This window comes from Hipposideros armiger, unplaced genomic scaffold (genome assembly GCF_001890085.2).
Source record: "Hipposideros armiger isolate ML-2016 unplaced genomic scaffold, ASM189008v1 scaffold_309, whole genome shotgun sequence".
Taxonomy (NCBI): Eukaryota; Metazoa; Chordata; class Mammalia; order Chiroptera; family Hipposideridae; genus Hipposideros; species Hipposideros armiger.
In genome coordinates, this window is record NW_017731659.1 from 1,136,825 (window position 1) to 1,159,530 (window position 22,706).

At 42.9% G+C, this 22,706-nt stretch overlaps 1 protein-coding gene across 1 annotated transcript in view; it reads right to left on the reverse strand.

Annotated features, from left to right (window-relative positions):
• EXT2 (exostosin glycosyltransferase 2) overlaps positions 1–22,706 on the reverse strand; it is a 121,331-nt gene that overhangs the window by 31,276 nt on the left and 67,349 nt on the right. The window contains exons 8-9 of the mRNA XM_019659978.1: positions 11,270–11,459; positions 2,500–2,666 (exon numbers count right to left, since the gene is read on the reverse strand). Of these exons, the coding sequence (XP_019515523.1) occupies positions 2,500–2,666; positions 11,270–11,459 (357 nt within the window). The remainder of the gene's footprint in view (positions 1–2,499; positions 2,667–11,269; positions 11,460–22,706) is intronic.

The window sequence follows — 22,706 nt, forward strand, 5'->3', positions numbered from 1 at the left end:
GCGGGAAGAGTGTGCTGAGGATTTCACACACAGATTTAAGGAATCCCTTTTCCAGCTTCCTCCTTTCCATGATCTTCCCTTTGCTCTCCAGCTGGGACGGGATGAGATGCTGCCTCTTTGCCAGTTGGGACCAGTGGATAGGACCCTCCCCCAGTCTCTGCAGCTGCCTCTTTGCTGACGTTCACTCAGTGCAGGGCCTGGGTGGTCACCTGGGTTCTAGCCCAGTCTCCACACTGGAGAGGGGACAGGAGTGCTGTCTGCTTCTGTCTCCTGTTAGTGCAGGGCCTGGTGGTCACCTGGGTTCTAGCCCACTCTCCATGCTGGTGAGGGGCGGGCCAGAGTGCTGTCTCTGCCCCTGTCCCATTAGTGCAGGGCAGGGATGGTCTACAGGGCTCTGCATGACACCCTCCAGTCACAGCGCCTCGTTGGCAGGGGGACGTGTGGCTTCTTTCATGGTGTTTGCCTGGTGTAGAGTGGGTATAGTCAAAAGGGTTCCATCTGCAAGGGCTGCCCTCTTTCTAGTCTTTGGCAAAAGAAAGTGGGCTTTTCGGGCTTTTTGTTGTTGTTGTTGTTCGTTGGGTTTTATCTGTGCCTATAAGTATTATATCTTGCTCCAGCACTGGGTCGAAAGACAGAAAGGAAGGAGGGAGGGAAGAAGGGAGGAAAACACCTACGGGAACTCACTGCTGGGACATTCCTCAACTCCTGAGGTTCTGAGCCAGTCTGTCTTCTTTCTCCAGGAATAGGGTGACATGTGCTTACTTGACCATGTGTCTACAATTTATTCAGAAGTGAATAAATTCTACTTGACAGAATATTCAAGCAGAATTGTGACTACGTTAAAGAAGGAATTAATAAGTACCCAGAGGCAGATATTATGACCACTGGGACGATGTGTCTCCCCTTTTGGGGGAAAGAATGAGAGACCTTTATTTGTATAAAAGGATGGCTGCATCTTCTTAGTGGAAGAATAAAGTTGCTCCTTTTGCTGTGTGAGGTTCGAATCTGCGCAGAAGGGCGTGTATGGATGCGGAGCAGCCCAAGGGGGAGCCTGCTGGTTCGTGAGCTACTGCCTCGCAGCCCCACCCCTGCTTTGTGATGCCAGAGCTGAGACTCTGCAAGAAGAGCCGGCACTCGGGCTTGGCTCTATCACTCCGAATGTCCCCTTTTCCACAAAAATAAACACACGGGTACAGTTTGAAGCCATTCTGGGCAATGAACAGAGAAAACACTGGCAGAAAAAACTGATCTTTTTGCCATAAGTTGGCTAGAGAAACAAGTAGGCAATTTACTCTTTTAAAAACTGGGAACGGGAGTATACTAAAAGTCATCCAGCACCGTAGGTGTGCTGATGTAAAAGACGTCTCTATGACTGAAATCAAATCCAAAAAGATGAATGTATGTTTAATTAGCTACCCTCATGCCTTTCACTGGACACTAACAGCATCAACCAGGGTATCATACACCAGCCTATTTCACAACAATTTCATTTACACCCAAACATACGTATTTGAGAAAAAAACAAAAAAACAAAAAACCCTTGGAAAACTTGAGCTTTTCATTTTTGGTGGTAGCGGGGGATTCCTATTTCTCCCCCTTAAAGTCCACTTTTAATTTAAGGGTTAGAAAATAAACTTCTAGAATAAATATCTGCATCAAATATGGCTTCGTTTAATAAAATTTCATGATTTAGAACCTCAAATTCAACAAATCCTGAGTCAACTAAAGAAGATGGTTACCTTTCTCCCAAAGGCAGGATAACTGCTGGGGATAAATTTCACCACTTTCCCCTGTGCCAGCTGTAGCTAATTGATTTATACACTCTGTTTTGCTTGGGTCTGATACCACCAGTACACCCCTGCAGCCATCATGCATCTCACGCACATCCTCCCTGACAGAGCTCATCAATTCCTATTGCTTTTCACCAGGCCTCAGCTCTGGCACTTTCCCCTGGGGAGACCTTTACTGGTCTCCATACTTAACCCTTGAACCCGGACTAATCCATCAGCCGCAGAATGAACAGTGATAGAGAATGTTTCTCCCTAAAGACAGGCAGCCAGCCTCTCCACTTAAAACTCAGAAAGCAAGCCATCAACAGGGTCTGCTTTCTGTTTGTCAGTGTCGCCAGCTTCTTCACTTACTGATGTTTTTATTGTTGCGGTGCCCAGCTGCTTGAATCAGGGAAGTGCTATTCAAAAGGAGGCATCAATTAAGTGCTTGTTACATGCTATAGACGCTCTTTTGAAATTGTCCCCTGGGACTCTCCTTGGGAGTTCCCAAAACTAGTGGAGGGCACAGCTGTCATTTTGGAACAGGGTTTCCCCAAAGTTTTAAAGAACCGCTTCATAACCCACACCCCTATGCACAGCTTTTGGATTCTGCTCGAATTTTAAAATTATGACTTTCAAGAGTGAAACATAGTACTCTTCATTAGTAAAAACAAGCAATAAAAGACAACAAATGTTAAATATGTAGAGATGCTGTTCAAAGCCTCTTTACCTCATAACCAAACTGCAGCTCATCAGAGGTCAGCATAATGATATCATCATCAATAGCAAGGACGGCCTCCGTCTCGATTTCGTCATAAGGGAAGAAACGGTTACTCAACTTGTTTTCTGCCGTCCTCACAACTTTTAACGGAACCCGGATTTTGGGCCAGAGAGACTCTGGGAAAAGAAAAAAAAACAAAACAAGGTATTTACTCCTCCAACAAAGTGGTGAAAGCATCGCATCACAAATGAGATGGAAGAATCAATTAAATCCCCACATATAAGTGTGCAAGGGAAATTCTTACAAATGCAGTTTTATAATACTTAATATTATAACATTATAACTATGTCTAGCCTCTCGAAGTCCTTACAACACTACTAATTCTCAATACTGTCTTAACCAGAATGTGCAAATTGGCTTCGACTCACAACTGAGAGACAGAGAAGGCAAACGGCCAAGATCACAATGACAAGAAGAGAAACCAAGTGTGCGCTGCCTCGTGCTCAGGCCCATGGTTTTAATATCAGAACTCGACCACCTCGACAGCGTACTTCCAGATAGGTGCAGCCCACATCAACACCTGCCTGCAGCTCTGCTAGGAAATACAATGCATGTGCTGAAGATGGCTGCCCCAATGTGCCCACCTCCAAAAAGCAATCACAAACAGCTATCAAGGCTGCTAAAATCTTCCCCTCACAGCAATGTCTCTCTGAATGGGTATAGCTTCCCTAACTTAGCACTTTATCCACTCGACAGCCCCTCCCCCATGATTTACAGGGTTTGGTTTCTCATCATGTCCAATTTGCAGGGTAACTATCAAATTTCTAGGCCCAATTATGTGGGATTTTCTAGTACAGTAAAGAAACACCAATCCATGACTTGCCTTACATTTTCCCTATTCTACTTTGAAATGATTGAAGCAATCCAACCGCAGGTTCCTTATTTTAAAATGCTGCATTTAGCATAGCATGAAATTAATACTTCTTTGGTACAGTACCCATGTCTAGAGACCTCAAGGTTCTTCACAGAGGGCAGTTTGTTCTTCACACACCATTTGTCAAATGAGAATAGGAAATTCAGCTATTATATTGCTTCCAAAAAGTTCATCACGTAATTCTGGGACAATCTAGTTTTTGTGGGTCTTAAAGCCCCCAAATGCCCGTGGCCACTCCAAAGTCACCATCCTGAAGAGAAGTATGACAGAGGGAAAGTTGGAGGGAAAAAGGTGGTCTTTGCTGATTGCAGATAAAACATCTACAGTGTGTGTTATAATAAACCCATGTACCCCATTGTCAGGAAATGACCGGCATCTTGGAAGAAGCCCGTGCCAGTGAGGCCCTGGGATGAAGGAAGGCATTCAGTCTTAAATAAGCTACACAGCCTAGCAAAGTGGTCAACTCCAAAAGAAGCACGTTTAGGAAAGGACTGAACCAGAGACCAAAGATGATCCTACGGGCCACTGTCTTCTAATTAACAACAATAGTTATAGTTTCTTTCTTGGCACTAACCTACATAATCAATACATATCTTTGGACTAAATGGATGGGCACAGGACTGAGAGACTGGGGATCTCAGTTCTGCCTTATCTCTGGGATCCTGGGCAAATCCCTTCTTCTCAGGGTAAAAATAAGCAGGGACAGAGAAGGGCCTGTATTAAGCACCCTGTGTATGCCTGACACTTTAGAGCTGCAACGCCATTCAAGCCTCCTGACAACCCGATGGGGCAGAAATTATTTACAATGTAGTATTTCCAAGGCTCAGAGAGGTTAAAGAAACTTGGCTGGAGAGAGCTAATAAATGATAAGGTTAATGTTTGAATCGAAGTCTGTTTAGCATCAAAGAGCAAATAGAACCTGTGCCATCTATTGCAGCTTGAAAAGCTCATGTTTCTCTAGATCAGGAACAAAACAATCAAGTTCAATAATTTTCTCCAGCAATCATCATCCTTATTCTTGTTTGCTTCCCACTCCAGGTAAATAAAACCCGTCATACATCTGTCCAAATCCTTATAAAACAAGAATTAACTGTAACGTCTAAAATAAAGGAGGCTATAGCTCTACCTACTAGACCAGTGGCTCTCAAACTTTTTGGTGTCAGGGTTCCTTTGTACTCTTAAAAATTGTTGAGAACCCCAAAGAGGTTTGTTTATGTGGACACACACACTCACACACTATTTGTGGTATTAGAGATTAAAACTGAGGAAATTATAAAACACAAGAATACACAAGCATACAATATTCCATGAGCCATTAGGGTGATGATGTCATCCCATGTCACATAGCCTCTGGAAAACTCCAATGCCCACTTGCGAAAGAATAAAAGAGTGTGAAAGGGGGGTGACTTAGTATTATTATGAAAATAAATTCCACTTCACAGACCCAATATGGGAAAAGTACCAACAAACTGGAAAATAGTTTGGGAGGAGTTATGAGGATAGTGCGGGTAGAGTCCAGGATGTCTACAGAACGCTTGAAGAAACGAAATGGGCAAGTCGTCAATTTATTGCTGCTCTGCTTCGCTTTCACCCTTCATCACTGCTCGAGATCCTGGAACTGCACCTGTCAACATTTCCCTGTGCCAGCTGGCACTGTGCTAAGCTTTGTCAGTGGAGGGAGCTGGAGGGACACTTGTGGAGGAAGGGGGCTTTCCTTCCTGGTTTTGGGGTGCTCTTATTACTCCTTGCTCCCTCAGTTCTTGGCCAGCAGGTAGGCAGACAGCGGCATTTACCTCCAACGAGTTTAAGTGGCACCCCCAGGGGCAGCTTCCCAGCGAGTTCTACGGAAGCCCTCAAGGGCAACTCAGCTGAGGTTCTGCCTGTAGGTGGTTCCGAGTGAGCGCCACGGAAGCCCTCAGTTTTCCAGAAAGTTCAGTAACACCTCCTAGGCAGCCTCCTGTTGCATTCCATGGGTACCCAAGGAGACAGCTGGTTTCTTGCTGGCCAGACGTGGCCTGTGGCACCTCAGCAAACTTCATGCACGCAGTGGGCCACAATCACACTCTCCAGCAAGGCGTGAATCTCACACCTAGTGGGAGAAGGGGCTTTCCCAAATTCATTTCCTATAATCTTTAGAGTTGTTTTTACCCCTTAGTACCAATCTCCTGTTACTAGCTAATAATTTTTACATTAAACTTTTTCCTGTTCAAGTCACTGTATGGTTTCTGCCTCCTACCTGGACCTTGACTGACACACTAGGGCTATCAGGTTAACAGATGAAAAGGAGATTGTTCTCCATGGCCTCAAAGTCAGAGCCACGAGCAATGACTGGGTCAAAGTTATAGGAAAACTGACTTCGACTCAAAATAGGTAAGAGTTTTCTGATGGTGTAAACTGTCTTAAGATGGAATGAAATGCTTCAGCAACACAATGAGCCCTTTTGCTGAAATGTACTAACTTAGGTCATATTTCTACTTGACATCACATGAGAGACCGAACAAGATGCCCAAGGTCCTAAGATCAGGCAGTTACGTATCACAGAAAGCGGACTTTGGGAACAGCTTCACATCCAGGTGTACCCCCTTTCTTGCCAAGTGATCTTAGTCTGTTTCTCCGACTATAAAGATGGAGCCATAACACCCCCTTTCCATGAGTGACTGAGAAGGGACACTCACTAAATGGCAGCTGTGCTTTACCATGAAAGTTTGCATCTATTTACAGAATCAAAAGACTTTTTTGAACCTTAGGTGGTGGTTGCAAGGTGGTACGTTATCTGACAATCCTGTGGCGTGTCTCCAGCTGGTACCTTCCATGTCCACTGTTAGGTCAACAAAATCCCGGCCATTTCTAGAACTGAGAAACTCTAGCGCAGTAATGAAACAAAAGAACGGAACTTCTGCCGAGGTCACTTCACCAAGTTACAAACAGCTCCTCTTTTGGCAATACGTGTAGAAAAGGGCTGGCTGCTCTGGTTAAATGTAAACATTCCTGTGCCGTGGATGAGACCTGAACTTTCCCTGGGCCAGTGAGCACAGCATGCTCAACCCAGACAACTTTCCACAATCTCTGCCTACAAATACCTAAAGAATTACATGGGACAACGTCCATGAAGAACTAACCTGCCCCTGTACGGTCTTTGATGGGGAAGTTTCAGAGAATGATGAGGGCCAAAGAGGTTGATGTGGGGTGTAGATGGAAATGTAGAATGAATCATGGCTTTTCTGGGAGCTGGTTAATTTCCCCTGTTCTGAATTAGGCCGGGGTAGCCAAAAGTCAGCTTTGACAAAAGGAGTCTCCGTCTCAATGGCCAGCTGTCTATCATTACTATAAGACAGGACTCTAAGTAGAATTCCCAGTCTCTCACTTTCACATTTTTAAATAAAATAGGCCTCCAAGAAAGTCAACTACCATTCTCTCAGGCTTTCGCATCCCTTCTGTGGAGGGCAGGGGTAAGGGGGCAGCAATCAAAGAATAAGCATTATAATTACTCTCTGCCCTAAAGCAGGTAATTCTGAAATTGGATTTTGATTCTATTAAAAAAATCAGGACAGAGGCATGAGGTAGGAAACAAAAATATAGGTGAGAAAGAAGAGTTTTTTTTTCTTTTTTCCCTTTTCCATTAGTATTTTCAAAAGAATGGATTTACTTTTCTGTCTCTCTTTGAGTCCCTGACAAGAACCTAGCTCTTCTACATACTCCCAAATCTGAGAGCTGACAAAGCGTGATGATCTTCCTATTGCTAAATGGTAATCTAAACAGATACAGATGCACTTAGTGCAAAGGGCATGAGCTCTGGATCCAGAGCGACCATATTTATTGCTGGCTCCGCCACGTGCAGTGTTGTGATTCAGGCAAATTACTAAACGAATCTGAGCTTCATTTTTGTAAAATGGTGATAATAGCAGCTTTGTGCTAAGGACTGGAGCTGATATGTGTAAAGCACTTAGCACAGTTTCTAGTCCTAGGATATAAAAGGTATACAATACGTAGTTAAATAGCGTCATGTCATTATGATCTTCACCAATGGATTCTTGTAAAATCTTACAAATTCCACTTCTCTACTGACAGCTTGAAGAGGTATAGACAGAAGGCTATGGGGTGAGCCCTTAGGATGCAGAAGGAAACAGTGCCATAGCTAGAAATCTTCAGGCTCTAATTCCATTGCTTAGCCCAGGTGGGGTCTCTTTTTCTTTACTCCTTTACATTCTTTTTTTTTTTTTTTTTTTTTAAATTTTTTTTGGGGAATTGTGGAGGATGTTGCTTCACTGGCCCAAGTTGGCACCATCATTGCGCTCTTCTCTGGCGAGGCAGATCAGTCGCCGGCTTCTGGACAGCTGCTCACTGCGGCTGCTGGCCGCTCACTGCGGCTGCTGGCCGCTCACTGCGGCTGCTGGCCGCTCACGCTGGCTGCTGGCTACACACGGTAGCCCATGGCAATCCACTGCCACAGGGACTGCAGCCCACGCCGTCGCCGGCGACTCATGAAGCCCAGCTCCAGGTTGAGCTGTTGTTCAGCATCTTAGCTGTGGAGGGCAGTGTCACTGGCCCTCATATGTGGGATCCGAACCGGGGCCCTCTGGCATCCCAAGCGAGTTCTTAACCATCGCGCCACTCGGCTGGCCCTACTCCTTTACATTCTAAATGGAACAGCGTGCCCTTGTATCTTGTGTCTCATCCTGAGCATTTGTAGTTGGCAAAATAGAAATGTCACCTTCCATTCACACAAAAAAGTCTAAAAAGTAGGATTTTCAAACATGTTAAATTTATGAAACACAGACAGTTGAGCCAAATGACCAGATAATTTCAGTTATAAGCTTCAGTCCAGCATGAAAGAGAAAAAGAACTCCTTGTATTAAGGAGTGTTTTTTTTTTTTTTAATGTGTACTGATTAATGGTATTCTCCATGTTGGATGCCAAGAGAGATGTGAGCAAAGAGAATTTTTCTCCGACTTGGCAAAGGTACCCCAAAATGTTCAGGTTGACTGAAGATGACCAGCCTGGCAATCGCTGTCCCACACAAGCCCAGATCCACAAAATAAATGATGCGGTCACTGCCGTGCAAACCTCGAGCTCACTTCAGCAGCGCTCAGGCTGCTTGGTGTACGTCTGGTCCCCATGACCCGAATTCCCACAGGCCCAGAATTCAGCTCACAAAGAGGGGAGCTGCTGCGTGTCCTTCTGGGCTGACCATCCTGCATACTAAGAACTAGGAAGGTCCCAAGCTGAAGCTGGGGGGCTCCCGAGGTCACTGCAATCAGTTCAAAAAGCAGGCTGAGGTAAACCCATCTGGGACGGACAGTGTGACAGCTTCCTTCAGACTGATGCCAGAGGCCCAGCAAATAACTCCTATATCCATCAAGCTTGGAAACTGAAGACCTGGGGAGGAGAAGGCAGCGTCTTGTCTTTTTTTTTCTGACAGAGCTCAAAACGAACGTGACGAAAGCTCATTGGAAATTTCTACTGCCTAGTCTAAGTATTTACTTAAACTTCAAACCCAACAACTTAGACTTAAATGTAACCAAAAAGAAAAAAGTATTTGGTTGGGTTGGAAAGTGAAAAAAAAATGGGGGGGGCGGGGGAAGGATTTCTGCCTACACTAATCCTCCCAGCAGCAGACATGTTAACCACAATATTTATTTTAGTAAATGTAGAGAAAGTGAAAAACATCACTTTGGCCTCTAATATTTCAAAGCCTTGGACTTGCTTTTTAAAAAATATATATGTTACTAATGCCGTACATGAAAAATAAGATGACTTTGCTGGCATGAGGGCCAGAGCTGACAGCCCCATTTACCAACTGAACAAACACCCCACAGAAGATGAAACATAGTTCATGTTCTCCCCAAACAGCCACAGCGCGAGAGCCGGAGCCCTGACCTAAAAACCACGGTTAGAGAAAAAGTGGGTCCAGTCTCTAAATGTGTCAAAATTAGGGCCTCATCAGTTGAGGGCTCTCCCTCCTCCCTAAAGCCAAAATGTTTCAAAAATAAACTAAACTCTTAGTCATAAAATTAACCGCTACAGTTTAGTAGGGTCTACCAAAAATGATAACTGAGCACCCTGCTCCAAAACCTAGGATTGTGCTATTGCATTCGGTTATGTCATTGGGCACGGGAGCCTGGAACAAGGAGGAAGAAAAAGATTTCTCTTTTCTCACGGTTTGCAACAATGCTTGGCCAAAAGAAGTTACTCAAATTCACAATCAACTCTGCACCTGACGCCCAAAGTGGCTACCCAAGGCTTCTAAGGAGAAGCCACCTTTGCTTTAGTACCAGGCTGCAGCGCTACCTCTGGGCAGGAGAGGGGGTGGGAAGGGTGGAGGCCGAGCAGCCCTCTCTAAGAGCTGGTGGGCTTGGGGAGCAGGAGCAAATGCATGAGTGACCTAACAGGCTGCTCTGGGGCACACCCATCCTTTACAGCAATGCCGTGCTGCCCATCACCTGACTCCAGGAAAGGAAGGCCACTGGTGCTGAGGAATCCAAATGGGCGGTGAGAGGTCCTCCCCTGCCCCCTCACACCTCCTTTCTGCTCTGCCTCTTCCTTGCTGTCAGTCTTTTCCTCCCTCCTTCTTAGGTGGCGCGCCAACACCTTCGTTTTTCTTCTATCCCTTTCTTTCTCCTTTATTGAGCATCAAACAAAACAAAACTAGATGTTGAGAAGAAAAAAAACCGTGCTATAAAAAGATAGTTGATAGAAAGATCATTTTTTAAAAAGCTGTGTGCTTCAGGGCATAATATCAGACCTTCCTTTAAAATGCTGTTTTATTTACTTAAACCCTGTGGCTCCATCAATCTAAAAAGAAAGTATATGATTCTCTCCAAGAACAAAAAAAATCTCACTGAGTAAAAAATGTTAAGTGTCTCAGGAGGAGCTAAAGGATTTTCTTGAGGCCAATTCTGATTGGCCCACCAGACAGAAATATGGTCTTCTTCCAGCCTAGGCTACAGATCTACTCCTGGTAGTTTCCAGGGCTGACTACCCCGGCTTCAGTAGAACCAATTAAAAGGGAATAGCCATAAAAAGTGCAGATACTACTGTCAGGCAATAAACTAGACCTTATCGGTGATAGTGGTGCACATTACAAACTTCAAACTCATTCCTTGCTCTAATCCATCAGAAACTTCCTGGCTTTAATAGGCTATAAAGGGCAGGAGCTTTGAAGTCCCTGGGATTAGGATCAGTAATAGACAGACTGAATGAGAAACTAAATGCAGGTGGAACATACTCTATGCACCCTGAATTAAAAACAAATCCAATTAATCAAATAGTCCTCGACCCGAGCTGCCAGCCAGCCGATTGCAGGGGTGGCCCCAGCAAGGAACAAAGTGATTGCGGGTGAACCAATGGGGGCCCCTAGCGACTGCTCACTTAAGGAGCTGATTCGAAGCCTAGAGAGGACATGTCTTGCTGACGTTCCCAATCAGAAGTGAGGCCATCCTCGTTTTTGAAGAAGAACACTGTATCAGAGCAGAGATAAGCAAGGAGAAAACTAATGCCTTTTAAACTGAGTTTTCATGTAAACAAATCAGCCGAGAGGGCTGAGGGAAGCTGAGATCTGTTTTCCCGAGGCTGGTGGCCTTTGATCCTCCTGGTTCCTAAGCCCTCAAACACTTGTGGCTACTGAGCAGGCCATGGGGCTTGGAGTTAAGTGGGCCACCCTAGAGCAAGAATTAAATTTTGGAGAAAACTGGGTTCATGCTGTTTCAGAAATGGTATTACTGCTGACAAAGCGGGAAAATTCATTTAAAACAGAGGATGCAAATAACCTGGCAATCCGTAATGGATCCTGCTGAGACTTACACTAACGCTCAAGCCAGGCCTTTCCTTACACTCCACTTTTCTTACCTTCTGGAGGGTTCTTGTTCTGATTATTCCAGACGACGAGCAGCTTGGATAGACTGGGCACCTTGGACACTTCAGTGATGACCCGGAAGAGACTCTCCACTCGGTCATAGGTGAGGACAATGGCAGTGAAACCTTGAGACTGCGGTGGGATCAGGGGGAGGAAGAGTGGGTTGCTCACGCTACCCCACTTCTGCAAAAGAACAGATTAGTGTGGGTTAGAAAAGAATCTAGTAACAACAGGGCTGATCTCTTTCCCAACATCATCAATAAACCCGAACACGGGAGGTTTGGTGGCTTTCACCATGACCAACCCAACAGCTAAGTAACTGTTCAAAGTCCTCCCCTCCTCAGAATTCGTATTGGTTCTCTTTAATTAAGTTTGACTCTGACACCATTGGAAACAGAGCAGATTTCTAGTTAAGCATGGCGGATTAAACATATGCATTTATCTCTATTCCCTCCCCAAACCCACTAAAATGACAGCTAATAAATATAACATATAAATCTACAATAACAATGAAATGGGAGAAGAGAAAGCAGCTGATGAGCAGTATTAACACGTTTCTGAAAGGCTGAGGGGGGCTGGAGAAGTGGCAACAGAGAAGGAGTGCGAGAGCTGGAACCTAAGTGCCCACAAAGAGGGGGCCAACCAGGTCCCAGGTCAAACGCAGCTCAGTGGGCGCCTCCTGAGGGTAAGAGGAGGGGTAGGGGTGACAACAGGAGGACTGGTTTAAAACATGTTTAAATGAACAGGGCGAGACCCCGACTCACAAGCCTTCCCTCTGTCTGCCCACTCAGACACCCCACCCAAGCTGGACAACGGAGGTTTATTCTCTGAGGAAACGGAAGCTCCGACACGGACACACAAGCAGAGCTGAGAGGGACATGCAGGTGAAAATCTATGCTCTGAACGATGAGTCCTACAGCCTCTTCCCCCTGCAGTTCCCCAAACACTGGCAGCCCTGCGGCTCGCTGGCCACTCCATCCTCTTCCACTGAAGCTCTGCGGCAGTAGGCTTGCCCTCACACAAAGGACTCAGCGTTCTGACCAGGTTCTTAGCGCTTCCCTCTTAATCACAAACAGATCCTAGAATCACAGACATTTCAAGAACATCTTCAGCATGAACAACAGGAACCAAATGAACAAACAGAAAAACAGAAACTCAGAGACAACAGAAGCAGCAGAAGGAAATTAAAACAATATCAACAACAAATTACATCCTCAGAGTGAGAAGATTCTTTCTTCATCCTTGAAATAAGAATAAATTGCTATTTTCATTTTAAAAGATCAAAGAACAGAAAAAAATTTTCGGGCATTAAAAACACGATAGCTTAAAATTTTGTAAAAGGCAGGAACGAAAGATAAAGATGATAACATATTCCAATCTGGTGAACAAAAAGGCAGATGAAAAACAGGGCAGAAAAGATGAGAAAATCCAGGCGGTCCAACATCCATCTAATAGGAGATTCCCGAAAAAGAAAACAGAGGCTATGGAAGAAATGAAACTTCCAAAGAAATTAAATAAGTTCTCAGAAAAGAAGATATGAGAGACACAAACTTTCAGATTCAAAGGGCCCAATAAGTAATCAGCACATTGAATTAAAAAAAAACCCAAACAAAAACAAATCAATGAAACAAAAACCACAGTCCAATCAGAGCATGTCACTTCTGAATACTGGAAATGAAGAGCTCAATAAATATAAATACATAAAATGTGTGAATCTAGGTGATGAGCACATGAGTTCACTGTACAATCCTTGCAACTTACAGCTCTGCAAGTTTAAATTTTTCCAAAATAAAGTTTCAAAAGTAATGAAGGAAATTCAATTTCTTTGTTAACATTAAAATAGTAATTTTTAATGCAGCAATGTAAGCCAAAATATTTGTCTTGATAATACAAAATGATTGTGAAAACATTCTTATATTTTAAAACAGCTGTATTGAGATATAATTCATCATATACTATACAATCCACTCATTTTAAAGTATACAATGGTTTTTGGTATATTATGAATAATTGTTAAAAACCGTGGTAAAACATAACATGAAATTTGCTATCGTAACCATTTTGCGATGTGCAATTCAGTGGCATGAATTACCTTCACATTCATGTGTTAGCATGTGAAAAGGACCTAACTTCATCTCTGTCAGAAGGCTGATGAACATGAATCGTCCTCTATCTGTTGTTCTGGCTGCTTACACTTCCCTAGCGTCTTTCAGACTCTGGGGTTCCCGAGGTCCCCCGTCAACCTCATCCATATCACTGATGGACACCCATCAGCACGTATATGACAACAGCTGTTCGCCAGATGTAACTGTGCGGGACAGGAAACGTACATAAACACATGGAATACACATGGGATGGGAACTCAAGGAGACGGAGTGGTTTTCCTGGAGTCCTAGTAATCAGGATATTAAAGCCCGAATGTTCATAACATGCCATAATGAGATTTCACAACCGAGAGACACACTAGGGAAGGCTATCTTCTCAATGCTGGCCTTCTGTTTCCGTGACCTCACGCTTTGACATGAAACGGTAGCCTTCGGGAGGTGCCTGGATTCTCGTATTTGTACCTTAGCCTCTGATTACATTTGTAGGAACTCCTTTCAGTTTCCTACCCCAAATTTTATTCTTCCTATCTTCCTGACTTTTATGGAAACTGAAGTCAGTAAGCAATCCTGTGCTTAAGTCACAGTTAATCCCCAACAGTCTCTGTGCCATCACCACCCCAACCCACTCATCTACTCCTCCCATACAATTCTCTCTTATGCTTCAAAAACACCATTTAAATGGAAAAGAAACAAAAAAGATTTTTTAAAAGAAGTGTGTAAAATAGTTTAAAATATGATGCTGAAACAGTCAAGATTTACTGAGCACATACTATTAGGCTCTATGCTTTCCATGTATTATCACATTTGAGCCTTACAGCATTGTACAGATGATGAAACTATAGAATTAAAAACAGTGAATGATGTCTAATCACTTGCTTTACCAGTCAGAAGGAAGAAGGGAGGGAGGGAGAGAAGGAAGGAAGGGAGGGAGGGAGGAAGGGAGGGAGGGAAGGAGGGAGAGAGAAAAGAAGGGTGCATATTGTTACAGGTTACACACCTGTAAGTGACAGCACTGCGAGAAAGAGCCCAAGCCATCTGCCTACGGAACACCAGGTAGTGGTTCACGGCCCTTCCTAAGCATCCTATTCCGAGTATGGGGTGAGCATCACATTTACAGACTTTGGAAACTGGAACTGTGGGGAATGCTAGAGTTCATTATTTCTAGCTCTTCTCTGAGACAAAAACGCTGAAAGTTCTTTATCCTTGATGTCATACCTGCACCAATAACCAAGGGCCCATTCCACAACTATGATTTCAGAGGGTACATGGAATAAAAACACACCAAATATGTAAAACTGACACAAAAGGAGCACATAAACTTAAAAAGGTAAACACACCTCTAACACAGAAGGAAAAACTATTAAAAATTCCAACAAAATAAGGTCTGTTCTTCGGGACCAGCAGGGAATGCCAACACACTTGAATGCCTCTGTGACATTAAAAGGAGAGGAAAATTCCCTGCGAGGTGCAGAGGATGGTTTCAGAAAACGAATCCCTTGGGCTTTAAACTGAGGCATCCCCTGAAAGGCACCAGGGCTCTGATTTCAAGGCCCTGCCAGGCAGAACTAACCGCAGATCTGGTCTCATCCCGTATGTCAGCTCCCTTCGGGAAGAAATGGGTGGGTAAGAAGCAGACAGTAATTCATCTTGGTGCTCAATTTTTCCACATCACTCACTTGCATACCAAATAGGGCTTGAAAACTGGAGAAGCGGAGGAGGGCGCTTATTGGGGAGACACAGCACGTCACGGAGCATAACAAAGAGTGAAATCTTGCCAGCACTTCTCCAGGAAATACAGACGTTGAGATGAACAAGGAGGCAACACAGAAGCTACTGAGCATATTAGTCACTATGAGACGGGCCGATGCTTCATTGTAGGATGCCACCAGGCAGATGAAATGACTTCAAGCAGCGAGTCGGCATGTTGGGAGTCAGTTTTGGAATCACGAGTCCTTAGTCTGAGTCCAGGCTCTTTCACTTACCAGCGCTCTGACCCGGGCAAAGGACTAACCTCGCTTGCACCTCAGTTTCCATATCTATAAAATCACAATACTACTACTGCTTTTCTAGGTGGTATGACTTGACATAGTAATTATTATCACTTCTTTATTATTTAACCCAGAGATTATTAATAAAAGTAAATAGGTAATATATGTAAAGTACCTGATATGTACAAGCATTCAATAAATGATAGCCAACAGCTGACCTTGTAGGAGTGATCATTTCTCTGGGCTTTACTTTCTGCATGTCTCAAAAGTTGGGTGGGAGCAGCCTAAGCAATCGTGAGGTCGCTTCCAGCACCAAGAATTCTACATGAAATCCTTCTTCTGCTCTGCCTTTACCTTATCATGCTTGAGGGTCCTGGGTTATCTGGTTTCTCTACCTCTACTTCTTCTTCTCCAAATATACTGTTTTTATTTATGATTTTCTCTTTTCCTTCCTATTCTTTAGATTTTAACTATCTTGAAAGCTCCATGAAAGCAGGCGCCGTGAATGTTGTAACACCCAGTGCTCAGTACAGTGCCTGGTGCTACTCAATCCAAACTTGCTTAAAGAGGAGTAAGTTAAACCCAAATGGTCCAGGTCATGCCTTTCTGCCCCTTTTATGTATGGATGCGAATAGCTGATGCCCATTCAAATAAGCGACACCATGAATTCTGAAATCATTTCCAACTTAGGTCATTCATTTTAAAGTACGTACCAAGAATCTTATTTTGCTAAGTTTCCTGAAGTGTAGGATATAGGGTATTTGACAGAGTCTGAACCTGGGCCCTGCCATTTACTAGTTTCGTGACAGGTAAAGCAACTTCTGTGAGTGTTCTTTTCCTCATCTGTAAAACAGGGAGCATGATGGTGTCTATCTCCTAGGTGATGATCAAGTGAGATTGCGCACAATCGGACTCAGCAAAGAGCTCAACATAGAATTCCACGCATGGTCGTTTAAAACAAACAAAAAACTTCCAGCGCTCCCCAATTTGTATTCTTCTTGCCTGCTAAGGCAATGGTATTAGCCACTCAGCAATCATTCCTGACGATATTATTTCTGGTACTCACTCATGTAGTTCACGTTTCCTGAACACATACTAAGCTGCAAAGATGAACAAATTCCTTCCCTTTAAAATGTTCCTAATCTGGTGGGGAAGATAGCCAGGTAAGAGGACAAATTACAATGAAACTAACAAGTACTAAAACAAGATGTTACAGTCTTATGGGGACGTAAAGGTCTACGGGATCACCTCCGTCTCCCCGGAGGAGGTGAGGAAGGAGAGGCAGGAGAATGCTGGCCAAAGTAGCAGGAAGGCAAACCGAGCAGCAGCGCTGAGGCTCGCTCACAGGACAGGGAAGATTCCAGCAGGTTTCAGCAGCTGCGAGGAGGCAGCGGGGAGAAAAGGAATTAGAGGGACTCAGGCAGGCTATAGCCACATCATGAAAAGCCCTGTATGACAGACGTTTTTGTTTTTTAAGTCAACATGATTACCTTTTTGTTGATGTTTCTGGAAACTTCCTTTTCCTAAGTATTTCCTGAGAAATTAATGTTGCTACCTTTCTGATCTATTTTGAAAGGTCACAAGTAGGAAATGCTGCCCTGCACCGAAGCTTCTGTGCCAAGTGCTTTTTCCCTCCTCACACATAATCCCATTTGCCTTTGGAGCACAGAGCCGGCAGGCGAGGAGAAAGGCAGCTTTAATTGGGGGGTATGCCTTCACACAGGCTCTCTGCTCCACTGGGGGAAGGTCAACAAACTAACCCCCAGAGAAAAAAACATACGGAGAAGGACATTTCAAAACGGCATTTAGTCACCTCTGAAATACCTTTAAGACCTGACCCCCTGCTGACTGACCAAAGAGAGTGTCTACAGTCTGGGACCTCTTGACCTCACTTTCTGCAGGAAATCAAGCAAATTTAAACCTCCATAATTTACTCAAGACTCTGACTTCTGCCAGGGAGAAAGCAAACAATGCTGGCAATTAACTCTGGGGCCTGATTAAATTTCCATCATGGCAAGACAGGGCATGGAACCAGGCACCCAGCAACTGAGCCCTGAAAAAGGCCCATCTATTGCAGCTGCTCCTTCGGACTCTTGGTTATCAATACAACTTTCAAATGTACTCCGTGGAATTGTTGACTCCAAGATGGAAGGAGATACCAAGAGGAGTACGTGTCATCCTGACAGAGTACGGGCACTTCGCCAAAATACCTTGTTCACATCTCGCCCATCCGCCCACCCATTGCTTCTCACTCCTACAACTAATATTCATTATGAAATCTCCAGTAAGAAATCCAGATTGTTAAACTGCAATCATGTGAAAGTAATCCATAATAGTCACAATACTGTTAGGTCACAATGCCAGCGTTAGAAAGTCTTTCGTATTGCTTATTCTGGTGAACGAGCCAGGAGTGAGCAGACAATCTAGCAAGAGGGGGCTGCGGGTTCAGATTTCAGGATGCCTGAAAGAAAGGCCTTGGGAGACCAGGCTTAGTGTCAGCTACCAGTTCAGAGGGGCTTTCTCCTTCAGAAAAAGAGATTCAAACTCAAAAACTAGGTGTGCCTTCGGCAATCTCACACAGAGGAAGTTGTCTGGCCCCTTCCTGCAATCTTTTGCTTTCTTGTAGTTGAAAGGTCATGGTTAGCCCTACATGAGCCTACCCCAAACCATCTAGCCCAAGTTACCTACCATACAGAGTGGAGGAAGGTGATGAGCAAATGACCTTCGCTAACCATTCTGAAATGTTCTTGTGGGAACTACTTGACAGTTATCAAATCAAGAGCGAAGAAAACCACATTCCATTCCCAACTAAAGGACTCTTGCAACCTAAACCAACCGAACTCAATAAAAGAGATTCAAAATTTAATTGCGATTACTCGCCATATCAGAGATGTTTTAAATGTCACTATGTAGATATAACTTCACGGGACAAGAAGAGACTTAAGCAGGTATTTGAGTCAACCAGTACCTGATTTAAATGAAGGTATTTTGCCTGAGTAGAAAAGTGAGAAGTCAGAGAAGAAAGGACGAGAGTAGAGGACGGGCCTTCTACACAGAAGCTTTTGAGCCCCAGTAATGAGTCGCCTCACCTATCCGTACCTTGATAGAAAGGGCAGTTTTCTTGGTTGTTTTGAAGTTATCAACCCTTACCTCAATGTGGTTTCAATTATGAATTACCAGACTAAAAGGGGGGGGAAAAGCTTTGATTTATTCTTTTTTGCTCCAATTATGCATGATGTGTTTCCACTGAAGACTTTGAAAAGTATTTCATCATGCCTCTCATCCTGAAGTGGTCAAAGGGCAAAACCAAAAGGAGTTAACCCCTTCATGTCTCCTCTAGGTTCAAACGGACTCCCTATCAATGGATAGGGAGCCAGGTCTTTGAAGCAGACAAAGCAACGAAAGGGTTAAGCATTAGCATCATATTACTAACGTGCATAAGGGTGGTGTCCCCTGTCCAAAATGGTGAGATGATATTTATGTTAATGGTTACTGGGAGATTTGAAAGGGGCAATCAGTAATATGGCCCATGTTGCCTTAACCATTAAACTTCTGCAGCCCAACTCCTTGCAGCACAACCCTCTTCTGGACAAGCACTGCTTCGGGAAAGTGGAGAGTTACAGAGGCCTAGCGATGACTTCAAGCAGTTGCTTCAATCAAGAGAGAAAAGATTCAGGACAAGTCTGAAGTCTACCTGCTGCATTCCATCTTTAATTCATCCCACCAACAAAAAATAACTGATTGTTCTGCAAACAAAGATAACACTGATGGCTAAATCTCACTGACTTCGCATTAAACAGACATGAGAAAGATGAAGAAAATCATAGGCCAGAAATCCCCTTAGTGCTGCAGACTCAATAAGGGAGAGAATACATTATCAGCTTAGAATCCCTACAACTTATTTACAGTACTTTGTTCATCAGTAAGTTTTCTATATGGTGGGGCTGGAATGTCTCTAACTACATATGGGGGTACTGAAGTAACAGGTACTGGGACTTTGACATCCAAAGAGGTGAGCCATAGAAACTAAATCAGGGTCACAGGAGCAGGCCAAATACTTCTATTATTAGCCTTTTCCCTCTAGATGTGTTTAAGACCTCTCTTTTTCTTTTTCTCTCTCTCTTTTTCAGGATTTCTGAGTAGACATATGTTGGACCCTGGCCCTCTGTTCTCCACATCACTCCACAATTCCTTCACATTTTCCATCTCTTTGGCTTGTATTTGGAATAATTTCTTTAAATCTAATAATCTAATCTAATAACTTGAAGTTCTTGGAGGTGTGTTTCTGCTGGTTCTCACTCATGATGTTGCCTTGTTTCTTTATGGTTTTGTGATTTTTAACTGTGAGCTGCTCATTTTCCTTAGACACTTTATTTGGAAGAATTATTTGAGACCCGGATTGAAGCTCAGTTTCTCAAGAGAGGGTTTGTTTCTGCTGGTCGCTATCAACTCAGGGCCGCTTTCAATGAATTCTCCTTGTAAGGTTTATTTGGAACACAACTGCAGTATGAATTTGGACCACACACCATGTGAAGGTGGCTGATGACTTACTTTTCTTTACCTTTTCACCGGAGATACAGTCTTTTAATTTCCTGGAAATTAAAAGAGCTTCATCCAGGAAGCTCTTGTTAGATTCTCCAACTCACAGGCTTTCAACCCCATCCCCTACTTCATACAGGTATCAGGTAACCAAACTCTGAAATGTCTCCACAGCAAAAGCTTTGGTTCCCACTTACTTACCGGGTTACCGAGTTTCACTTTGTTTAGGGAGTCAACAAATACACTTTCTTGCCAGCTCAGCGACAGGCTAAAATCACTTAATAAATACTTCATCAGTATTTTAGGTGTTCAGTTGGGAAGGTCATTTAGCATGTCTAATCCATCATAAAACCAGGGACAGATGTCTTTCCATAGTTGCATTGTCAATCTAATTATGTGCTATTGTGTTTTCTATTTAATTTGGGGGTCAAGTTTGTGTACAAGATAAAAACAATTATTAAGTATGGCAGTATATTAAAATAGATGGAATAATGAACTGAGAATCTATGCGTTAGATGAGTCATTACACTTCTTTGGGCTTCCATATCCTCATTTATAAAATAGGATGATGGGGTGGTAGAGCTTGAAAATAAATATCACTTTCTTCATCTGTAAGAATGGAGCTAACAGAATGCTATTCTTGGGGTTGTAAGGATTAAACAACAGAAAACACAAAACAGAGAGCCTATCTGGGTAGGCGCCTGTAAATTTCAATTTTCTCTTCCAGGGTTCCATCCAATTCTATAATTTATGTTTCCATATGATAAAGCATTATACTAACAACCTTACATTAACAACAGTTAACTTTTTATAGCACGATTCCATTTAAAAATGCTTCCACATATATTATTTCATTAATATCTCATAATAATCCTGTGAAATAATACCCCCATTTTACAGATAAAGAAAATAATTTCAAAGAGATAGTAAAGCATAAGGTCAAGCTAATAAATAGTCTCGAAGTCAGATTTAAGCCCAAAATGTCCTTTTCAATGGCTTTGATTAATAACTGGAAATCAGTACTAATTGTTACAATGTTCTTCTGAAGCTATTATTATCCCTAAACCCAGTCCTCCAGATGAGCAAACTGTTGCAAAGAGAGATTTGCTAAGTTACCTCAGGTTACTCGGATCATCACTAGGAAAGAAGGGATCAAAACTTCCAGTTCAGGAATTTCTGAGCAATAGTTAGCTTACTATAGGCTTACACGTTAAGCCCATCTGAAAGCCTCTCTGAAAATTCCAGTTAGTATCTGAGGTTTAGCGACTTCAGTTTTCTCTTTCTATCGTACTGAAATTCACATTTGGCTAAATGCCCACCCTGCTGCTATAAAAGCCAAACTACTGTCAAGAAGAGCAGGAAGGGTTGTCCCTGATTGCTTTTCAGGTAGTAAAGGAAAAAGCTGACATTTTATCCTCCTCTTGCTTGGAAGGGAAGCCAATCATTTATAAGAACCCTCGTCTGGCTGCCGCTTCCATCAGTGGGATGGACAGAAGCCAGTTAAATGGCTCAACATAAGCCATATTAAAAGAATTTGGAATGAGAAAAGAGTAGGTTCCATATGTTGATGCTTTTAATAATTCATGAGTTATATCAGTCTGCAAGTAATAAATTTCACTAAATATATCTATGGTAAGATGGTTTAAGATACTGTCTAATCAATTAAATGGGTGAATACAATAACATAGGAGCCCCCAAAACACATTGCTGATTTATATTGGTTCATAATTTGGTATGTTAAAAATAACGGTTCAACTCTTTGATGGTGCAAAAGATGTGGATTATTGTTAGAACGTGGTCTTCAAATACACAAGCATCATCCCTGGATCTGTTCCTTAATAAGCATGCTGAAAACACTTAAAAGAAATGCTTCAGTGAAAAGACTAGTAACTTATTTGACTCAAACAAACAAGGCTTATCTATACTCCAAAGTGTTTAAGAATGTTAATGGTGGCTTAAGCTACTATTTCTCATGAGAGGTAAAACAAATTTACAATTTCATCGGACTATCCCATACTTGAAATACTCTGACAGTTTGAAAGAGAGGCTTGTTCTCTGACCTGGACATAAAAATGTGTGCTGCCCGCTCACTGACTGTACTATAGAGGTCAGTTACCATATGGAGACTTCACTGGCATGGTAAATAGAAACTCTACCTGGAGGTTAAATGAACTCTACCTGTATAGGATGGAAAACTCCTACTGAGAAATTATGTTTCAAGCAAGTGATTTAGCTCTGCAACAGCTGGCAGAAGCAAGCAAGCAAATAAAAACACACCAAAAAACCCCAAGCACAAACAAACTCTTTGGAGAAATAAACTGTTAGCCCCGATGGCAAAGATTTCCACAGAAAACCTTACTAAAGATGAACTCACATTCCAAAATTATAAAACATACAAGGAAACCATGTAATAAGAGTAACAGGCAGTAGACAAATGACAGGATTAGACCTTACAAGAAATTTAAAAATGATATAATTGGAAAATAGTATCTCAAATCATTAAAGATACTTAAAAAATGAATTGAAAACATATGGAAACAAAGGCACCAAGAAAAAAATGGGGCAGACAGATTTGAAAAAACTTCTAGAAATAAGCACTGAAATGCAAATCTCAATGGATGGGTAAAACACACTGGATACAGCTGAAGAAAACAACAAAAGAGATGTGAAAAAGTATGCAGCATGTAGTAAAGAGAGATAAAAATGTGGAAAATGTGAGGAAAAACCCCCAACAACGAGACACATACTAACAGAATGAAAGAGGTCTAACATATATTTAATAGGATTCCAACAGGAAA